The sequence below is a fragment of the Prionailurus bengalensis genome, chromosome D1 (assembly GCF_016509475.1).
Source record: "Prionailurus bengalensis isolate Pbe53 chromosome D1, Fcat_Pben_1.1_paternal_pri, whole genome shotgun sequence".
Lineage (NCBI taxonomy): Eukaryota > Metazoa > Chordata > Mammalia > Carnivora > Felidae > Prionailurus > Prionailurus bengalensis.
The window spans coordinates 96,758,004-96,775,431 of NC_057346.1; the positions used below are offsets into that span (position 1 = coordinate 96,758,004).

At 39.2% G+C, this 17,428-nt stretch overlaps 1 protein-coding gene across 1 annotated transcript in view; it reads left to right on the forward strand.

The window, feature by feature from the left end:
- HSD17B12 (hydroxysteroid 17-beta dehydrogenase 12) overlaps positions 1–17,428 on the forward strand; it is a 167,706-nt gene that overhangs the window by 104,003 nt on the left and 46,275 nt on the right. The window contains exon 4 of the mRNA XM_043580997.1: positions 2,602–2,709. Within this exon, the coding sequence (XP_043436932.1) occupies positions 2,602–2,709 (108 nt within the window). The remainder of the gene's footprint in view (positions 1–2,601; positions 2,710–17,428) is intronic.

Here is a 17,428-nt window from a genome sequence, read left to right on the forward strand (position 1 = left end):
TTTAAACACTTGCTCAGGGCCTGTGCAGCTAGAACTGGGGACACCCAGGAGAATAGGGAGGTGGAGGTGAGTTCAAAGCAGTGTTAGGCTATCGTGGCTGACTGTGACCCTCACTGTAAGATTTGTAAGCCAGCTGGAGCTCTGGGGGGTTGGTGGGGGTGGGGGTGGGGTGGGGGGGGGAGATGTGAGCAGACCTACTTTGCAGAAGAAGCTCACGATGGAGGCAGTGGAGCGCAGGAGAAGAACAGCAGTGTTAACTGGAGTAGGACATGATTCAGGGTAATTCAGGGTCAAGTTCAAAATTGTATTTACCTTGAAAAACTTGCATCAGAAGCCATTTTGCTTATCCTAACGTGAGTACAAAGAAAAGCTTACTTGAGTGTTCTTATTAAATAAAATGACATTCTTTCCAAAAGGGTCTCTGAATATTTTTAGCAGCCCATCTATAATAAGACTCTATGTTATAAGTACATTCCCCAAATCCTGTGAGATTTAAAAGAGTAAATTTGATTCAGGGGTTGTGAGGTGGCTTTTATTACTGGAGAGAATTTTCCTAAATGTCAGTATATAGCACTGGTGTGGAAACATACTTTGCTTTTCTCAAAATAAATAGATAAGTTTATCTTATTTTATTCCTGAATAAAGTTTTACATTTAATAAAAGGTATCCTTCAGCCTTTTGATTTGGCTCTTTTTTTCTTGTGAATCTGTGGCTCTAATAAGGGCAGTGTTCTTTACTTTCTGGTAATAAATCCTGGGAACCATTTATATATAATAGCTGTTGAACCAGCTATTATAAAATGACAACTGTGTATGTGGGTCTCCATTACATGAACACATATAATAACTCATTTATATTGGAATAGTAAGTGTGCCTTTAACACCAGATACGATATTTTGTAGGTCAGATATTCTCATCTCTAGTTCGTTCATGGGTTCCTACCTAAGGTCAATACTTCCTTGAGACTAAGAAACTGATCTCTCGTGAACCAGCTCTTTAGTGGTGGATCAAGAATGGTGACCTGTGTGGATCAATGTTGCATACTCTGTGATGAGCCAGCATCAACTTCAAATGAAGAAAAATCTATTTTTTTAGAAGCAGGATTTTTAAATTCTTTTGGATTCTCATCAAGTTCCAAAGAGTAAGCATTCTTGGTTACCTGAACTTCACTAAGTGAAGTGAGAACAGGGTTAGTGGAGGAGAGAGGGGACCAACATTTATGGAGTGCCTCTTGTATATCACTAGATACCACATGAGCCTCGAATCTTAAGTTGGGTAGCCTCACCTTCATTTTCGGGAGAGGTTGCTGAGTGAGGCTCATGGAGGAAATGTGACTTGCAAAGCCATTTAGCAAATGGCTCAAAGCCATTTAGCAAATACGTATGAAAGTAAAATTGGTACCCGTGCCTGGGGGACCTCACAGTCCATGCCATCTTCTCAAATGGGCTCATGAGTGAGGGCAGAAGTAAAATTCTGCATTACCTCAGTAAGGTCAGTTTCTCCAGAGTCTCATTTCTCAATCTGTTATTTTCATTAGCTCTGTTTGTACCTCAGTAGTCCTGTACAAAGTAGAAAACTGAGTGAGGTCTTTTCTTATGTCACTTTGCAGCTGTATTATTGTGCGTTTTGTGTGGATTCTTTAATGTAGTGGCTATTAACTATTAACCAAGCCTCTAAATTCCATTACGATCATATTAATTTTATTTCCATTTTAAGAAGATGTACTTTTTTTTTTTAATGTTTATTTATTTTCGAAAGAGAAAGCAAGCAGAGGAGGGGCAGAGAGAGGAGATACAGAATCCAAAGCACCCTCCAAGCTCTGAGCTGTCATCAGAAAGTCCAATGAGGGGCTCAAACTCATGAACCACGAGACAGGACCTGGGCCAAAGTCAGATGCTTAACCGACTGAGCCACCATGTGCCCTAATAAGATGGACTTTTATATATCACGCTTTAAAACATTTTGGAATATAAATCCTTCTTCCTGAAATTATGAAGCATTGTTTGCAATTAAAATCACAAAACCAGTGGTATTTAAACAGTATATAACATTATGATACGAATCATGTTTTATTATTTGTTTTTTATTTTTTTATTGTTTATTAATTTTGAGAGACAGAGACAGAGAGCAAGCAGGGAAGGGGCAGAGCGAGGGGGAGACACAGAATCGGAAGCAGGCTCCAGGCTCTGAGCTCTCAGCACAAACCCCGATGCGGGGCTTGAACTCACAGACCACAAGATCATGACCTGAGCTATAGTCGGCCGCCCAACCGACTGAGCCACCCAGGTGCCCTACATGTTTTATTATTTGTACCTACAGGTCTAAAAAGGAGTCATTACTGATTTATAGAGGAAGAACTGATTAAGGAGCAGTCAGCCAGCTCTGTAACAACATTGGAATTTTTATTGCAGAATTATTGTGTTGACTCTGTATCATCTCTTAGATGGTCTCATGATTGCTTAAAATTATCCTGGTCTAAATTTCATATCGAATTGGACAGGGAAAAGGGTTTGAAAAGATAATATCATCAGTTGTTTTCATCTTAATTGTCATGTTGTAATTCTCCCTCTCTCTCTCCATTTGTGTTTTTTTTTTCCCTAGGAGAAAAATTCAAGGTGGAAACAATGACCATTGCTGTTGACTTTGCATCAGAAGATATTTATGATAAAATTAAAACAAGCTTGGCAGGCCTGAAAATTGGTGTTTTAGGTTGGTATCGTTGTCGCATTTATAGATTCTTCTTACATTTACTAATTGACTTTTACTATGATTGTACATTTTCTTTGTGGATTAGGTATTCAGTTGGTAAAATGAGTAGTGAGAAGAAAACGGTCTTGTTATACAATTGATTATTAGATGGCATTAATCTATATACATTTAGGTCTTTGTGTTTTCTATTTTAATGACTATTTTACAATTTTGCTTGTTTTCTCTATTTTCTGTCTCTCATTCTCTTTGTATGTATTTAGATATGATTCTGTCATAATAATTCTTTAAGGTGGGTAATACCCATTTTGACAGGTGAGGAAATGGAGGCCAAGGAAAGTGTTTCTCAACCTTTTGTTTGTTACCACCCTTCTCTCACCCAAAGAGCCCTTTTAGACATTACTTTCTCCTAATCTTCCCTCTCATGAAATATGTCTTATTTATGTACTGTGTGTATATCTGTGCCTTAACGGACAAAGAATAAGATCTTAAACTACCCACTCCCTGAGCCAGTTTTTGTGCCATTGGGATGGATCACCCCAGCTGAGAATATGTGGCTGAGAGTCTTGCCTAAGGTCATGTGAAGACCAAGTAGTAAAGTCAGGATTCTGCCCTCTATTTGTTTTTTCCAAGTCTGCTACTTCATTTTGTTATATCTTGGCTACCTTGCTCTTATTAATTACTAAAAAGCGATGCTTTTGCTAACATAGCGCAAGTGTTGAACATTATTATGGAAAAGAGTCACCACATTTTAAGGGGAAAAAATGGGCTCTGTGAAGGTACTCATCACTTTTTGAGTCATTTCCAGAAAGACACAGAACATCTAGTGCAGAAAAGCTTTGCTTCTTTGCCAAATTTCTTTATCCCACTGCCTAAATTGGTGTGAGCCTGGTTGGTAATTGTCATCATTTTCTTCTGGGGGTTATCAGAGGAGAAAAAATAAAGAGAAAATAATTTAAAAAAAAAAAAAGTCTTGGTGCCTGGGTGGCTCAGTCGGTTGGGTAGCTGACCTCGGCTCAGGTCATGATCTCGCAGCTCATGAGTTTGAGCCCCATGTTGGGTTCTGTTGTGACAGGTTGGAGCCTGGAGCCTGCTTCAGATTCTGTGTCTCCCTCTCTCTCTCTCTCTGCCCCTCTCCTGCTCACACTCTGTTTCTCTCTCTCTCTCAAAAATAAATAAACATTGGGGTGCCTGGGTGGCTCAGTCGGTAGCATCCGACTTCAGCTCAGGTCACGATCTCGCAGTCTGTGGGTTCGAGCCCCGCGTTGGGCTCTGGGCTGATGGCTCAGAGCCTGGAGCCTGCTTCCGATTCTGTGTCTCCCTCTCTATCTGCCCCTCCCCCGTTCATGCTCTGTCTCTCTCTGTCTCAAAAATAAATAAAAAGGTGTGTTCCTATTTAAAAAATAAATAAATAAATAAACATTAAAAAAATTTTTTTAAGTCTATTTATTTTTGAGAGAGAGCACAAGCACACACACGGGGGTGAGGGGCAGAGAGAGAGGTAAAGAGAGAATCCCAAGCAGCCTCCATGCTGTCAGCTCAGAGCCCTACTCATGGCTCAATTCCACAAACCATGAGATCATGACCTGAGCCTAAATCAAGAGTCAGATGCTCTGATTGAGCCCCACATCCGTCTCTGAGCTGACAGCACAGAGCCTGCTTGAGATTCTCTATCTCCCTGTCTCTCTGCCCCTCAGCCCTGCATGTGTGCTTGTGCTCTTTCTCACTCTCTCTCTGTCTCTCTCTCTCTCAAAATAAATAAATAAATAAATAAGCTTAAAAAAAAGTTTCCTAACCTTTCTTTAGTTGAGACCCCACCTCCCCTCCTCATACTGTAAGAGTGGTCTTTTATATAATTTCTGGATAAGACAATAAAAGAAAAGAGTTACATATATGTAGCCTATGTAGTGCCCTTGGACTTGCAATTCACCCTGGCCTTGACGTGCTGTGCTTCAGCTCCTGCCTGATCCCTATCACATAACACCACACCCTGCCTACCCACACCACTACTCTCCCACTTATAGGAGAGCCCATGGCAAAAGGTGAATGGAGACATGGGTGTGGTTTTTGCCCATGTGTCTACATGTTCTTCTCTAAATACCTACATTGCCTGGAATCTTTTACAAGTTCCTCCTTCTTAGCCCAGTTCTGGAATACCCAGAATACCACTAACATCTATAAAATTCTTGTCATTTCAAACTTCCTAATCAGCAGCAGCTGTAACTTACTAGTTAGGATAGACACGGCCATGGTCCATTCTCCACCCTTTCAAACTAGTTGTACATGGATAGGGGAATGAAGGCTGGCTTAGGCGCAGAGATAGATTGAGGATCCCTAATGAGAAGGGATTTGTCTTGAACTTCTATTCTTGGAGAATAATTTTCTTTCAGAAATAGTTCATGATTGTTTAGAGCTTTGTATAACTTTTAGCTGCTTTTCACTGGGTAACTTTGAAACTATAGATACTCTGAGACAATGGTGCTGAAGATGGGAAATGTCAGGCATCATTTTCCCGGAGGGCTGGAGGATTTTAAAAGGCACTCTCAGCTGTTCTTTCCTGACCCAACATATAGAGAGTTTACAGTGTGAGTTTAGGCACAGTAGAGAGATCTGTGAAGGATGAGAGTACAGGGCATGTGGTGCCCAAGCACATTTCCCCACTTCTGGAACCCTAGGACTTGTGTCTACACCTGAGTCTGTATTTAGACATAAAGACTGATATTTTCCAGGCCTCATATGCTAATGGAACCCTTGTTCTTACAGTCCAGCTCCTTAGTAAATTGCAACCTGTAAGGTAGCAGTTTGTACCCTCTTTATGCTTTCATTCATTTTTTCGTCAAAGAACCAGAGACATAGCAACAAACAAGAAAGCGCCTGACTTCATGTAGTATAATGTTCTAGTAGGAAAGACAGCACTTTTGAGAAGGGCAGGGTATGGTGTAGTAAGAGTATAAAGGGGAAGAGGGAGTTGATATAGGGCACAGTAATGGTGACTTGGCCTAGGCCGTGGGGTGGGAGAAAGGAGGATTCCAGAAATATTAGGAAGTAAATGAAGCAGAATTTTGTGAGAGATTGTAAGGGGGATGAAAAAGAGAGCACTCATGGATGACTTTCAGGTTTCTGGCCTGAGAACCTGGTCAATGGGGCCATTTACTAAAATGAGGAATCCTGAAGGAATCTTGTTTGGGATGAGGATCATTTAAGTTTGGGGTTCATCCAGGATGCCCAAGTGGAGTTGTTAAGTTGATAGTTGGATATATGGATCTAGGATTGATTTATTTATTTACTTATTTATTTAAAGTAGGGTTCTCTCTGTCTCTCTTTTTTTTAAAGTTTATTTTTTAAATAATGTCTACAGCTAATGTGGGGCCCAAATTCATGATGCTGACATCAGGAGTCCCATGCTCTACCAACTTAGCCAGCCAGGTGCCCTGGATCTAGGTTTTAGTTGAGCTATGAACAGGAGATAGAGTTTGGAGATTAGTTATCTGCAAATAGTAATCTCATTGAAACATTGAGACTAGAGCTCATCCAAGGCGAATATAGAGAATGTAAGGAAAAAACTGAGGACAAAGCTCTTTTGAGTTCCCTTCCCTGTCATCAAAGAAAGGCTGCTTAGAATATTAGTGTGAAGGAGGGATAGTTTTCGCTCAAGTTCAGCCCTTGTCTGATAGAAATATAGAAATATAACATGAGCCAGTGTGTCATTTTAACTTCTCTAGTAGCCACATTTAAAAAAAGTAAACAGTAACAGATAAAGTTCATTTTGGTAATGTATTTTATTTTAGCCCTCCATATCCAAAATATCACCTTAGCGTGTAATCCATATAAAAAGTTATTGAAATCGTTTGCATTCTTTTTCTCATACTACGTCTTCCTTTCCTACATATGTTACACTTGCAACATTTCTCATTTCTGATTAGCCACGTTTTAAGTGTTCAGTAGCCATATTGTGCCCAGTGAGGGACATCTTTGCTTCCAGTTCATACTGGCTGTCTCTCATCCTCAGTTTGTGTGGGTGAGCCATAATTTTTACATTTTTCTTAGGCTTTAACAGGGTTTTCAGCCAGGAGCAATTTTGCATTGTCTGGCATTGTCCAGAGACATTTCTAATGGTGACTAATTGAGGGAGGAGGTGGAAGAATTTCTAGTAGCCCCTAGTGGGTCAGGTCTAGCGGGTCAGGGAAGCTGCTAAACATCCTACAACACACGGACAGACTCTCCCACAGCAAGGACATCACCTAAAATCTTAGTAGTGCTGAGGCTGAGAAACCCCGCTTTAAAGTTACACTGCAATTAAACTGATTGATTACTTATTGGCATACACACACACACACACACACACACACACACACACACAACTTACACGCATAAATTTCTATTTGGTGACAAATCGATGATAAAAATAATTGTAGCTTATGTTTGCATAATCCTTTCAAGTCTATAGCACCATCTTCACATACATTATCTTATTAACTGGCTGAGTGTTTTGTTTTCTTCCTACTCTATTACAACTGTCTCCTTAATCATAAGGTGTACATAATTATTGACAATTATTAGCAGATAGACTTATATTGCATCGTAATTTTGTCAAGGTTTTGGAGGGAACTACTAAAACACCTTATAAATATAAATATAAATATAAATATAAATATAAATATAAATATAAATATAAATATAAATATAAATATAAACATAAATATAAATATAAAACACTTTATGAGCTACATTTTATCACTAGGTCATATTTCAACTCTAATCTTACAGTTCGTTCTCTAGTGTAGAACAGGTTGTATTGTAGAACCTGTTGTTGGGGGAGGAATCTAATGTTTATGTTTTCTTTTTATGTATTTTTTTCTTTTAAAAAATATTTTTAAATGTTTATTTTGGAAAGAGAGAGAGACACACACACACAGTGTGAGTGGGGGAGGGGTAGAGAGAGACGGAGACACAGAATCTGAAGCAGGCTCCAGGCTCCGAGCTGTCAGCACAGAGCCCAACACAGGTCTTGAACCCATGAACCGCGAGATCGTGACCTGGGCCGAAGTCAGACACTTAACCAACTGAGCCACCCAGGTGCCCCCGTTTCCTTTTTTTTTTTTTATAATTCCCTGGGTATGTATCTTCTTCACCTTCCTCCCTCTTTCCTCCCCACCCAGATCCCACATACCCTAACCTCTGTCTCATAAGGAGGAAATAATCTCATTTATTCTCCTTCCTCCTTCGTGTAATGTCATGGCCTCACCTTTCTTACATTTGCTAAAATAATAAACATGTAGATGGATTTCTGGTAAGACCTAGCAATCTATATGAAGACGTAGAAAGGAATTTTTTCTACTGAGTATTAATGAAACTGGGAATGATAAAAGGAAAAATAAATCACCAAGGTATACTCCATTTGTTTGAATAGCATTAACCACCAAAGTATATAGTCAGTGCTTAATAAAGAAAATTAGCATTGTCAGAATTTCAAAGGAAAATGCTAAAGCCCTTTGTCATGAAAGAAACATCAAGTTTTCGGTAAGATAAGTGGGAAGAAAATGGCCATGAATTGTTTGAATTTATACTGAAAGGTCACAGTAACTTGATAGACTATAAATGCTTAAGGTTGAGAAGTTGGATTCTTAACTCTGTTATGTAAAATAAGTAAGCATCTGCTGTCTTCTTTCAGGCAAATGCCAAGAAACACAGATTTGAGAAAGCTTAAAAAACTTCAACTATTTAGAGAAAATGACATCAATACTGCTTTGAATAAGCAAACAATCGGGTTAACAAAATGCAAATGCTACAATGCTTACTTGCTTGCTTCCTCAGGAGAGATTCTCATGTGTGCTCCACTGTTGGTTTGGAGGACTTGGCATAACACATCGCAGGAGGCGTAATTTACCAAGGCCAAAAGAGTAGCCTTGGATTTGAAGTATGCCACAGACAACACTGTTTTCAAATTCCACTACTATGACTTTTTTTTAACCTTTAAAAAGTGACATTCTTTGTCCTAGAAGAAAAAATAAAAAGGTCTTCATGGAAAAAACAGCTACTTCATTTGTGAATCATTAAAAAAAATCAATCACAGCTTTATTCAAGCTCTTAATGCGTCTTAGACCAAGAATCTCACCATGCCAAACGCTATCAAGGTCTTCTCCATGCATACTGTCATGCTTTGTGTAAGTTGCAGAATCAAGAGAATTAGTTGGTACAGGCTGATGTGACGCTGTGCTGGCTTAGTGTATTCAGGAGTGTTTATTACCTATTGACCTTTTCCTATGTGCATGCAGTGCCATAATTTTCTGAAGAGGCATCATTTTAATAGTGTAATATTAAAAATAGTATAGACATAGTATAGACAATGGCAATAGTATAAATAACAGTATAGATAATAGTATGTAGCCAACAATAGTATAGATAATAAAAGTCAATTAATTGCAAAAATTATTGACTGCAAAAGCTAGAATAGAACTTACTCTTCTTTTTCTTCCCATGCCATTTTAAGTGAATACTTGCTCCGCTTATATATTTGATGGGATATTTTCTTTTAATTTGTGTCCTTCCTTTCTCCTCAGCCAAATGCAAAGATATCTTTTTGTTATCTTTGCCCATGCAACCTTATAGTTTATGGGTAATGCTTTGGAGGCATGTGTTCCATTTTTCTTCTCTAAAACCTAGTATTTTCCGGAATGTTATACGATAGAGAATGGTCAAGTGTTGAGAATATTTATCCTCAAATATGGTTTGAGCAGAGATGAATAGTTAAGGTCAGTCTACTCTATCTCTGTTTATACTTAAGTCTTTAAAGCTTCTCAACAGAAGGCCCAAGAATATTATTCACTAGTCAGGGAAAGGGCCAGTTAGCTTCCAAATAGCAAACTCCTAGGTTATTTGGGTTGGAATCCAGAGGTGACTTCCTTATAGTTCAATATAAGTCCCCAATATAAGTCCCCAATATATCAAAGGAAGAGAAATAGGTATAGGCTGAGGAGAGAGAGCCAAGGCCTGTAGGAACTGGGTTGTGGAAAATTCTTCAGGACCCCTGGGAAGGAAGGAACTTGTTAAGAGTTGTGTAGCTTCCCAGTCCCAGCTGACTAAGGAAGTTACAAGTAGAAGAGTCTTGCTTCTTCAGAGAATTTAGAAATTTATAAAGCTACTTCTTAACTTCTTGCTCTCTTCAGGAACTTTACCAATTAGAAATTAGCTTTAAGTTGACTTTTAAAATGTCTCTGAAAGGGCCAGTGACATCTTCATTTACATCTTACTGGGATTAGTACATTTAGTTTATGACCTTGATGGATTAGTCACCTGCAGGAAATGGCTGTTGTAGTTAGTGAAAGACGTGAAAAAATCATTTTGAAATGGAAAGGAAGAGACTTAAAGAGGAAACTGTAGAAGGGTACAGCTGGCTTAGTCAGTAGAGTGTGTGACTCTTGATCTCAGGGTCCCCTGAGTCCTCGAGCCCCATGTTCCACTGTAGAGATTACTTAAAATCTTAAAAAAACAACAAAAAAGAGGAAACTGTAGTGGTAGGTTGGTCAGTGGGGTGTTGTGAAAGGGAGGAAGAATAGAAGGGCAAGAGAAAGTTAGTTGAGAGAGTACCAAAGATAAATTTTCATGTTTGGAAATACCACCACCTGCCCCCATAGCTCAGGTATAAAATGGCTCACGCCCAAGAAAGGGCAGAGGCTATTAGCTTAAGTATATAGGAAAGGCTTACAGGAACATGATGGGATGATAGCACAGATGGTCGTTTGCCTATTACATCAGGATATGATTTATGGGTTTAAGACACTTCCAAAACTTCCCTTTTGTAATGCAATCCAATTTTGTCCCTAACCACCCAGAGTTAATGTGCACTCCACAAGTTCAGGGCATAGTTCCCAACAAGACTGCCCTTAGTTCAAATATAGCAGTCTCCAGGCCACCTGCACTTCTGACCAACGGGCTACAAATTTGGGGGTTCCCATCACCCCTTCAGGTTTGATAATTTGCTAGAACATCTTACAGAACTAGGAGAACACTACACTCACAAGTAGAGTTTTATTATGAAGGATAGGAATTAATACTAGCCAAATAAAGAGACCCATAGGGCAAGATCTGAGAGGGTTCTGAACTCTGTGCCTCTCTGTGGGGTTAAGGTGAACCCCCTGCCTGTGCTTAATGTTCACCAACCAGAAAGCTCAGTGTCCAGAATTTTTATTGGAGTTTCATTATGTAGACATGATTAATTGAATCTTTGGCTATGTGACTGAACTTAGTTTCTAGTCCCTCTCCCTTTTCGCAGGTTGGGCTGGCTCAAGGCCTTAGCCTCCTAGTCACACAGTTTGGTCTCTTTGGTGACCAAGCCCCATCCTGATTCATCTCATTAGCATAATCTCAGTTGTGATCCAAAGGCCAACCAACCTGGCTGGCTCAGTCAGTAGAGCAGGCAGAGCATGTGACTCTTGGTCTCAGGGTCATGAGTTCAAGCCCTACATTGAGTGTAGAGATTACTTAAATAAATAAAGCTTAAAAAAAAAAAAAAAAAGCCCACCATGAATTACAAAGAAACTCCTATCATCTTGGAAATAGCAAGGGTTTAGAACCTCTACCCCAGAAATCTGGGACAAAGACCAGACAAATACTTTATTATAGGGCACCTTTCCTTTCTGTTTGTTGATTGATTCATGTGCTAATTCATTCAACACGTAAAATTCCAGAGATAGGGCAGTAAATAAAACTGATACTCATTCTGCTTTTATGGAAGACAGCTATTGAACAAGCTGTGAATGTAATGAAAGAATATGTTACTGAGAAAGCTGAGGGTGTCAGAGATGGTCTCTGAGAAAGTAATATTTAAAGTGAGCCCTAAAGGCCGATTAACCCTGGGAGAAGAGATGTGGGAAGGGTTTCCAGGTAGAAGAAAAGGCTGGAGGTGAATGTGCTTGACAGGTTGGAGGAACTGATGGAAGAACTGTAAATCTAGAGCGCGGACTGCAAAGGGGACAGTGGCCCGTCAGGAGATGACCAGGGCCAGCTCACGAAAGGCTTAGAAAATCAGGTTAATAGGTTTGGGCTCTACTGGAAAGACAGTATAGACATTGTAGAGTTTTAAGCAGTAACTTGACATCATTTTAGAGAGATTATTCTGACTTCAAGTGGAAGAGGGCAGGAATTGATAAAAGGAAACCAGTAAGCTTCTTTCAGCAATGACACATAAGATGACAGTGGTTACATTAGGATGCAGGCACTGGGAATGGTTAGAAGTAGCCTGACTACAGAGATGTTTAGGAAGTAGAAGCAGGACCAGGGTCTATTGAGAGAGGGTCCTCATCAGAGGTTTTGTCTGATAGAAGCACTGATTAGTAACAATAGCAGTTGTTTGGTGTGTCCAGTCATTATTGCCAACATCCCCAAGTGCTTTTAGATGCCAGACACCATGCTAACAAATCTCATGCAATCCTCAGCAGTACTATAAAGTAGACATTACTGCTTTTGTGCCCATTTTAGGACAAGAAACAGACTTAAGGAGGTTAAATATTGTCCAGGATTATACAAGTAGTGGTTTGCAATTTGCAGGTTCTGACTTGAGCATCTCTGTGCTGTTTCCCTAAGACAAGAAACCCTAGATCAGGAGAAAATTCTGTAAAGAAAATGATGATTTCACTTTGGGATATGTTAAGCTTGAGAGAGCTATGAGAAGTCCAAGTGGAGATTCAAGTGGACCTGTGGATCCCTGGCACCAGTGCCCTCCTTTGTATTGAATGAGACCAAAGTCTGGGGTCACCAATCACAGCGAGTGGAATAGATACATGGATTTTTTTTTTTTTTTTTTTTTTTAAGACTAGGAGACTCATCAGGAACATTATCAGACTAAGTATAGTGCCGTATAATTCCATTAGATGTGTTGGATGAGATTGGATTTCTAAAGTGAGAATAAGACTTAGAATTCAAATGTATCTCCTTTCACTTGAAAACCACTAATGGTATTAATTAAAGCAGAACCTTTAACTTAAAACTGGGTAATTAGCTGTGATCTCAGAAATGTAAACAGAACCGTAATGCATGAAGTTGACGAATGTTCCTCCCATTCGCTCAGATTTAACCACCAACCTCCTATCATCCTTCTTTCCTCCTCTCTTCTGAGTTTATGGATGGCAGATCTTACCTAGTTTTGTAATGAGGATCACATAGCAATTTATAATTAAACAGTAGAAATAAAGTGTTCTGTTGTGTTGCTTCTGACTCAGTCTTAACTTTTCAATTTCTGATTAAAGGCACTGCAAATTTAAAGCCTTGTAAACTCTCTTTTATTTAGAAATTGCTACTCACAAGTGTATGAAAACTGTAAAGTTTGCAAAATGTTTTACATGGTGTTCCAAATATCATCTGTCAGAGTATGAACATGTGCTAGCTACAGCAATATGTTAAATAAGGCAAAGAAGGAATTTTCTTTGCCTCACTTTGCAAACTCTCTATAGACTGTCAGACTAGATCTACTTGAAAGAAATAGAGGGTAGAGGAACAACTGGGATACCCTTAATCAGTACGAGCAGTTATTCTGGCTGTTTCCACAGGATCTCTCCACTTTGCTGCTGTCCACATATGATAAAAGCAGGGACTTTGCCTCTCCTGCTGCGTCCCAGCACCTAGAATAGTGTTGGGTACAGAGTGGTTCAGGAACTACCTGTTGAATTAATGACCACACAGGGGCACCTGGGTGGCTCAGTCGGTTATGTGTCCAACTCTTGATTTTGGCTCAGGCCGTGATCTCATAGTTTGTGAGTGTGAGCTCTGCATTGGGCTCTGCACTGACAGTGCAGAGCTTGCTTGGGATTCTCTCTCTCTCTCTCTCTCTCTCTCTCTCTCTCTCTCTCTCTGTCTCTCTCTGCCCCTTCCCTGCTTGCTCTCTCTCTCAAAATAAATAAACAAACTAAAAACGAAGAAGAAGAAGAAGAAGAAGAAGAAGAAGAAGAAGAAGAAGAAGAAGAAATGATCACCCAAAAATAAACACTCTTCCTCTTCCACTGATTAACATACTGATATGTTCCAGGAATTGGGTTAAAGATTTGATGCCTATCATTTCTTAAATTATTCGCCCTGTTTTATATATAAGGACATTGAGAAAACCGAGGCTCACTGGGGTGAATTCACTTGCCTCGTCAGGAGCTCGTAGTAGTAGAGCTAGGACTGAAACGTGGGTCTGTTGGACCCTGTGAGTTCAAAAGCTTAAGACGGGAGAAGTTTCTACCTGCTTTTGGCTTATACGCTGTTGATGAAGTCTGCATTCAAAAAAACTCAGTTTGTTTTGAAAAGGGATGAAGTGGCAGCATTTTTTTTCGAATCCATTTTATTAATGAACTGTAATAGGTTTTCCATTTCTCTAGTCTTTAATTTGAGTGCTTGGACTGGATTAGTCTGTATCACTATAAATGTGACTGAAATTACCTTAACATCTGTACTTTGATATGATGAGTGGGAAATCGGGAATACTTTACATTATTTGACATCTACTGGGAAGCCCAACCATTAGATGATGTATTTTTATATTACCTTAATTTCTTAAGCCTCTGATTAATCTAAAAAAAGCAGATTGAAGGTGTTTTGTGTGTGGTCACCTGTATCGGTTATCACTGTTTCTTCAAGTAGATTTTCATTTTCTAGTAACTTAGTGTGTTTTCCTCCCTCATGCCCAACCCAGATACCAAATATCTGATTTTCTAATGACATCACTATCTTGAAAGCAGATGGTTTTAATAAATGATTCGAAGTTTGGTAAGGTCAGAAACAGTGGCAAATGAATTTAGAAGAAACAGAAATCTTGTGTATGTTCTTTTTAAGTATGAGAGATGTGGAAGTGATTTTTAGCAATCATATGATACAGAATATCTACATAACATTTCAGAATTACTCTGGATTTTGAGTCTTTATAATACAATACTTTATCAGTATTGGTGTTTTCAGAAGTTCTGCATGGGGGTGTGGGAGGGCACTGCTGAGCACCAGGCATTGACTGTTCTTTCCAGCGAGGGCCAGCTCTTTTAAAATTGCTCCTTTCACCACCGCGTCCTTCTTTTTCCAATTACCCTGCCCTTGTTCTTGGTCTTTTGTGACCTCTGCTCTCTGTTTGCCTCATCTCTTCTCTTGAACTTTTCTTATCTTAGCACTCCAATGAGAAGCTGACAGGAAAGATTGCCTATCTGTTCATGATCCTGTGGTGATTGTTGAAGTCCTAGTTGGAATTCTGAGATGACATGGGCATCCTTTGTTTTTGGAAAGACACAGTGTCTTTTATGCGAGTGAAAGGTTTTTGTGGGTCACTGAATAAAAAATTTAAAATTTGTCTCTCGTGTCTTACTTGAGGAAATTAAAAAAAAGAAAAGCGACCCTGACTAATAAACAAATATTTAATTCCAATTTAAAATGCTACCATTTAGAAGCGATTTTCAACTATCTGAATACTTTTGGAACCACTTGTGGCACTGTTTAGTTTGGTGAATTCTATAATGAATTCTGTAATATTGGCATTGCACGCACCGATTCTTAACGAGATTACATTATAATGGAAATATTTCCATCCTTCACTCCTACCCAAAGCCTGTTTTCTTCCTTTTCCAATTCCCTCAAAGCTTTCCGCCCGCCGTTTGGTTATTGCTGCCACCTAATGTCTCAGAATAAAATTGCAGTGGGGTTGCCTTTTTCAAAAGATGGGCACTATTGTGCAGTTTATGGAAATAGCTATTTGAGAGCAACAGTTGTTTTTCTCTGTACTCTTAAATAATAGCACTCTAAAGTGATTACCAACCGTGGAGAGATTACGGGTAGTGAATATTTCACAAGCAAAAGGCGCAACTAACAAAACAGGAAGGGATTTTAGAGTCCTAAGCCCTGGAATAGGACAAATTGCCAGTCTGACCTTGTAATGTACTTCCCCTCATAAAATTGGGCTTGATGCTCTGAAAGATCTATTCCAGCTTTAACATTTTTTTTTTTGCTGTGTATGTTTTTGGTTATAATAACATGGCCCTTATGCATGATTCTATTTCTTTGGGATATAGTATTGAACATTTTTTTTTTTAGAACTATATTAAATAGATGTTCACATTTTCGTTGTGTGAGTATGTAGTTTTGATGGCTCCGTTTGCTCAATTAGAAACAGATCGGAAGGGGCGCCTGGGTGGCTCAGTCGGTTAAGCGTCCGACTTCAGCTCAGGTCACGATCTCTCGGTTTGTGAGTTCGAGCCCCGCGTCGGGCTCTGGGCTGATGGCTCAGAGCCTGGAGCCTGTTTCCGATTCTGTGTCTCCCTCTCTCTCTGCCCCTCCCCCGTTCATGCTCTGTCTCTCTCTGTCCCAAAAATAAATAAACGTTAAAAAAAATTTAAAAAAAAAAAAAAAAAAAAAGAAAAACAGATCGGAAGATTGTCCATTGTTAGTGCCTTAATCAGAGTGACATTGCCCTGCTTGCTTAGTTTTTTGTGGGCTTCCTTAGCTCAACTTTGTACGTGCAGTACATGTTGAAATTACTAAATCAAGTGTACTGTTTATGGAGTTCCCAGATTAAACACACACACACACAGCACACACACACACACACACACACACACACACACACAATCTGGATTTTAAAAGATTTGGGAGTGCCAGGGTGGCTCAGTTGGTTAAGCATCCAACTCTTGGTTTCAGCTCAGGTCATGATCTCATGGTTCGAGAGATTGAGCCCACATCAGGCTCCGTGCTGACAGTGTGGAACCTGCTTGAAATTCTCTGTTTCCCTCTCTCTGCCTCTCCCTTTCTTGTGCACGCACACTGTCTCAAAATAAATTAAGTCCTAAAAAAGCATCAAATCTTTAAAAAAAAATGTGAATAAAACATTTATAATTACACTATCCAGTTTTCTTCAGCACTTTGAACTGGAGTATTAGTATTTCCATTGGCTACAAAGAAAACTAAAAAAGGTATTCTAGATCCAGGAGAGTGAGGGGAAATGGAGTTGGCTGTGAGTGTCAGAATTTTTCTTCAATCCTGAAGAACATTACAATTTGGCAAAACGTTTCCTTGAAGAGTCTATTTTAAGCTGACTTTGTAACAAATATTTTGTTTATTTGTAGCATTTTAACAGATACTTTAGTTGTTGTTTCTCTTAGGCTGTGAGTTATTCATCCTTTATGATTCTATCCATGGGTAAAGCAAAGTCAAGGGCACATAATGCCTCACCTGTAACTAGTTTAGCCTTAATTGTTAAAGGTCTGTATAAAATCGATTCCTTGAACCTCTGGTGGGTAGAGAACCTGTTGAATAAATTACAAATAGATCTGGACCTGTGGTTATTAATTATGTTTAGATATAATCCTTGTTCACAAGAGCATACATTGTAATTACGTACAATTTGCTTTGCCACTGTTCTTTGCTTTCTGATTTTCAGATAATTTTCAGTGATTTTGTTTAGTCCATCCCGACCAAGTTGTGCAGGTAGAATCTTGAGACTCACAGCCTCAAGTGACTGGCTTACTGCTAACTATAGAACCCTTATTGAGTTATTTCACACCACTAATTTTGTTAGTCTACTGAAAGAGTTACTGCTACTGTTACCAGGTTTATTTGGCACAATGCCTTCTGAGTTTTTGCAGACGGATCGTAATTTCACCATCTTTTTACTACCAAAACCTTTCTTTTCTAATACTCCAGTTTTATTAAACATGGCTACTAGATTTCTCTTTTTACCCAATTACTGCTGATATTTTTTTCTGAACTGAAT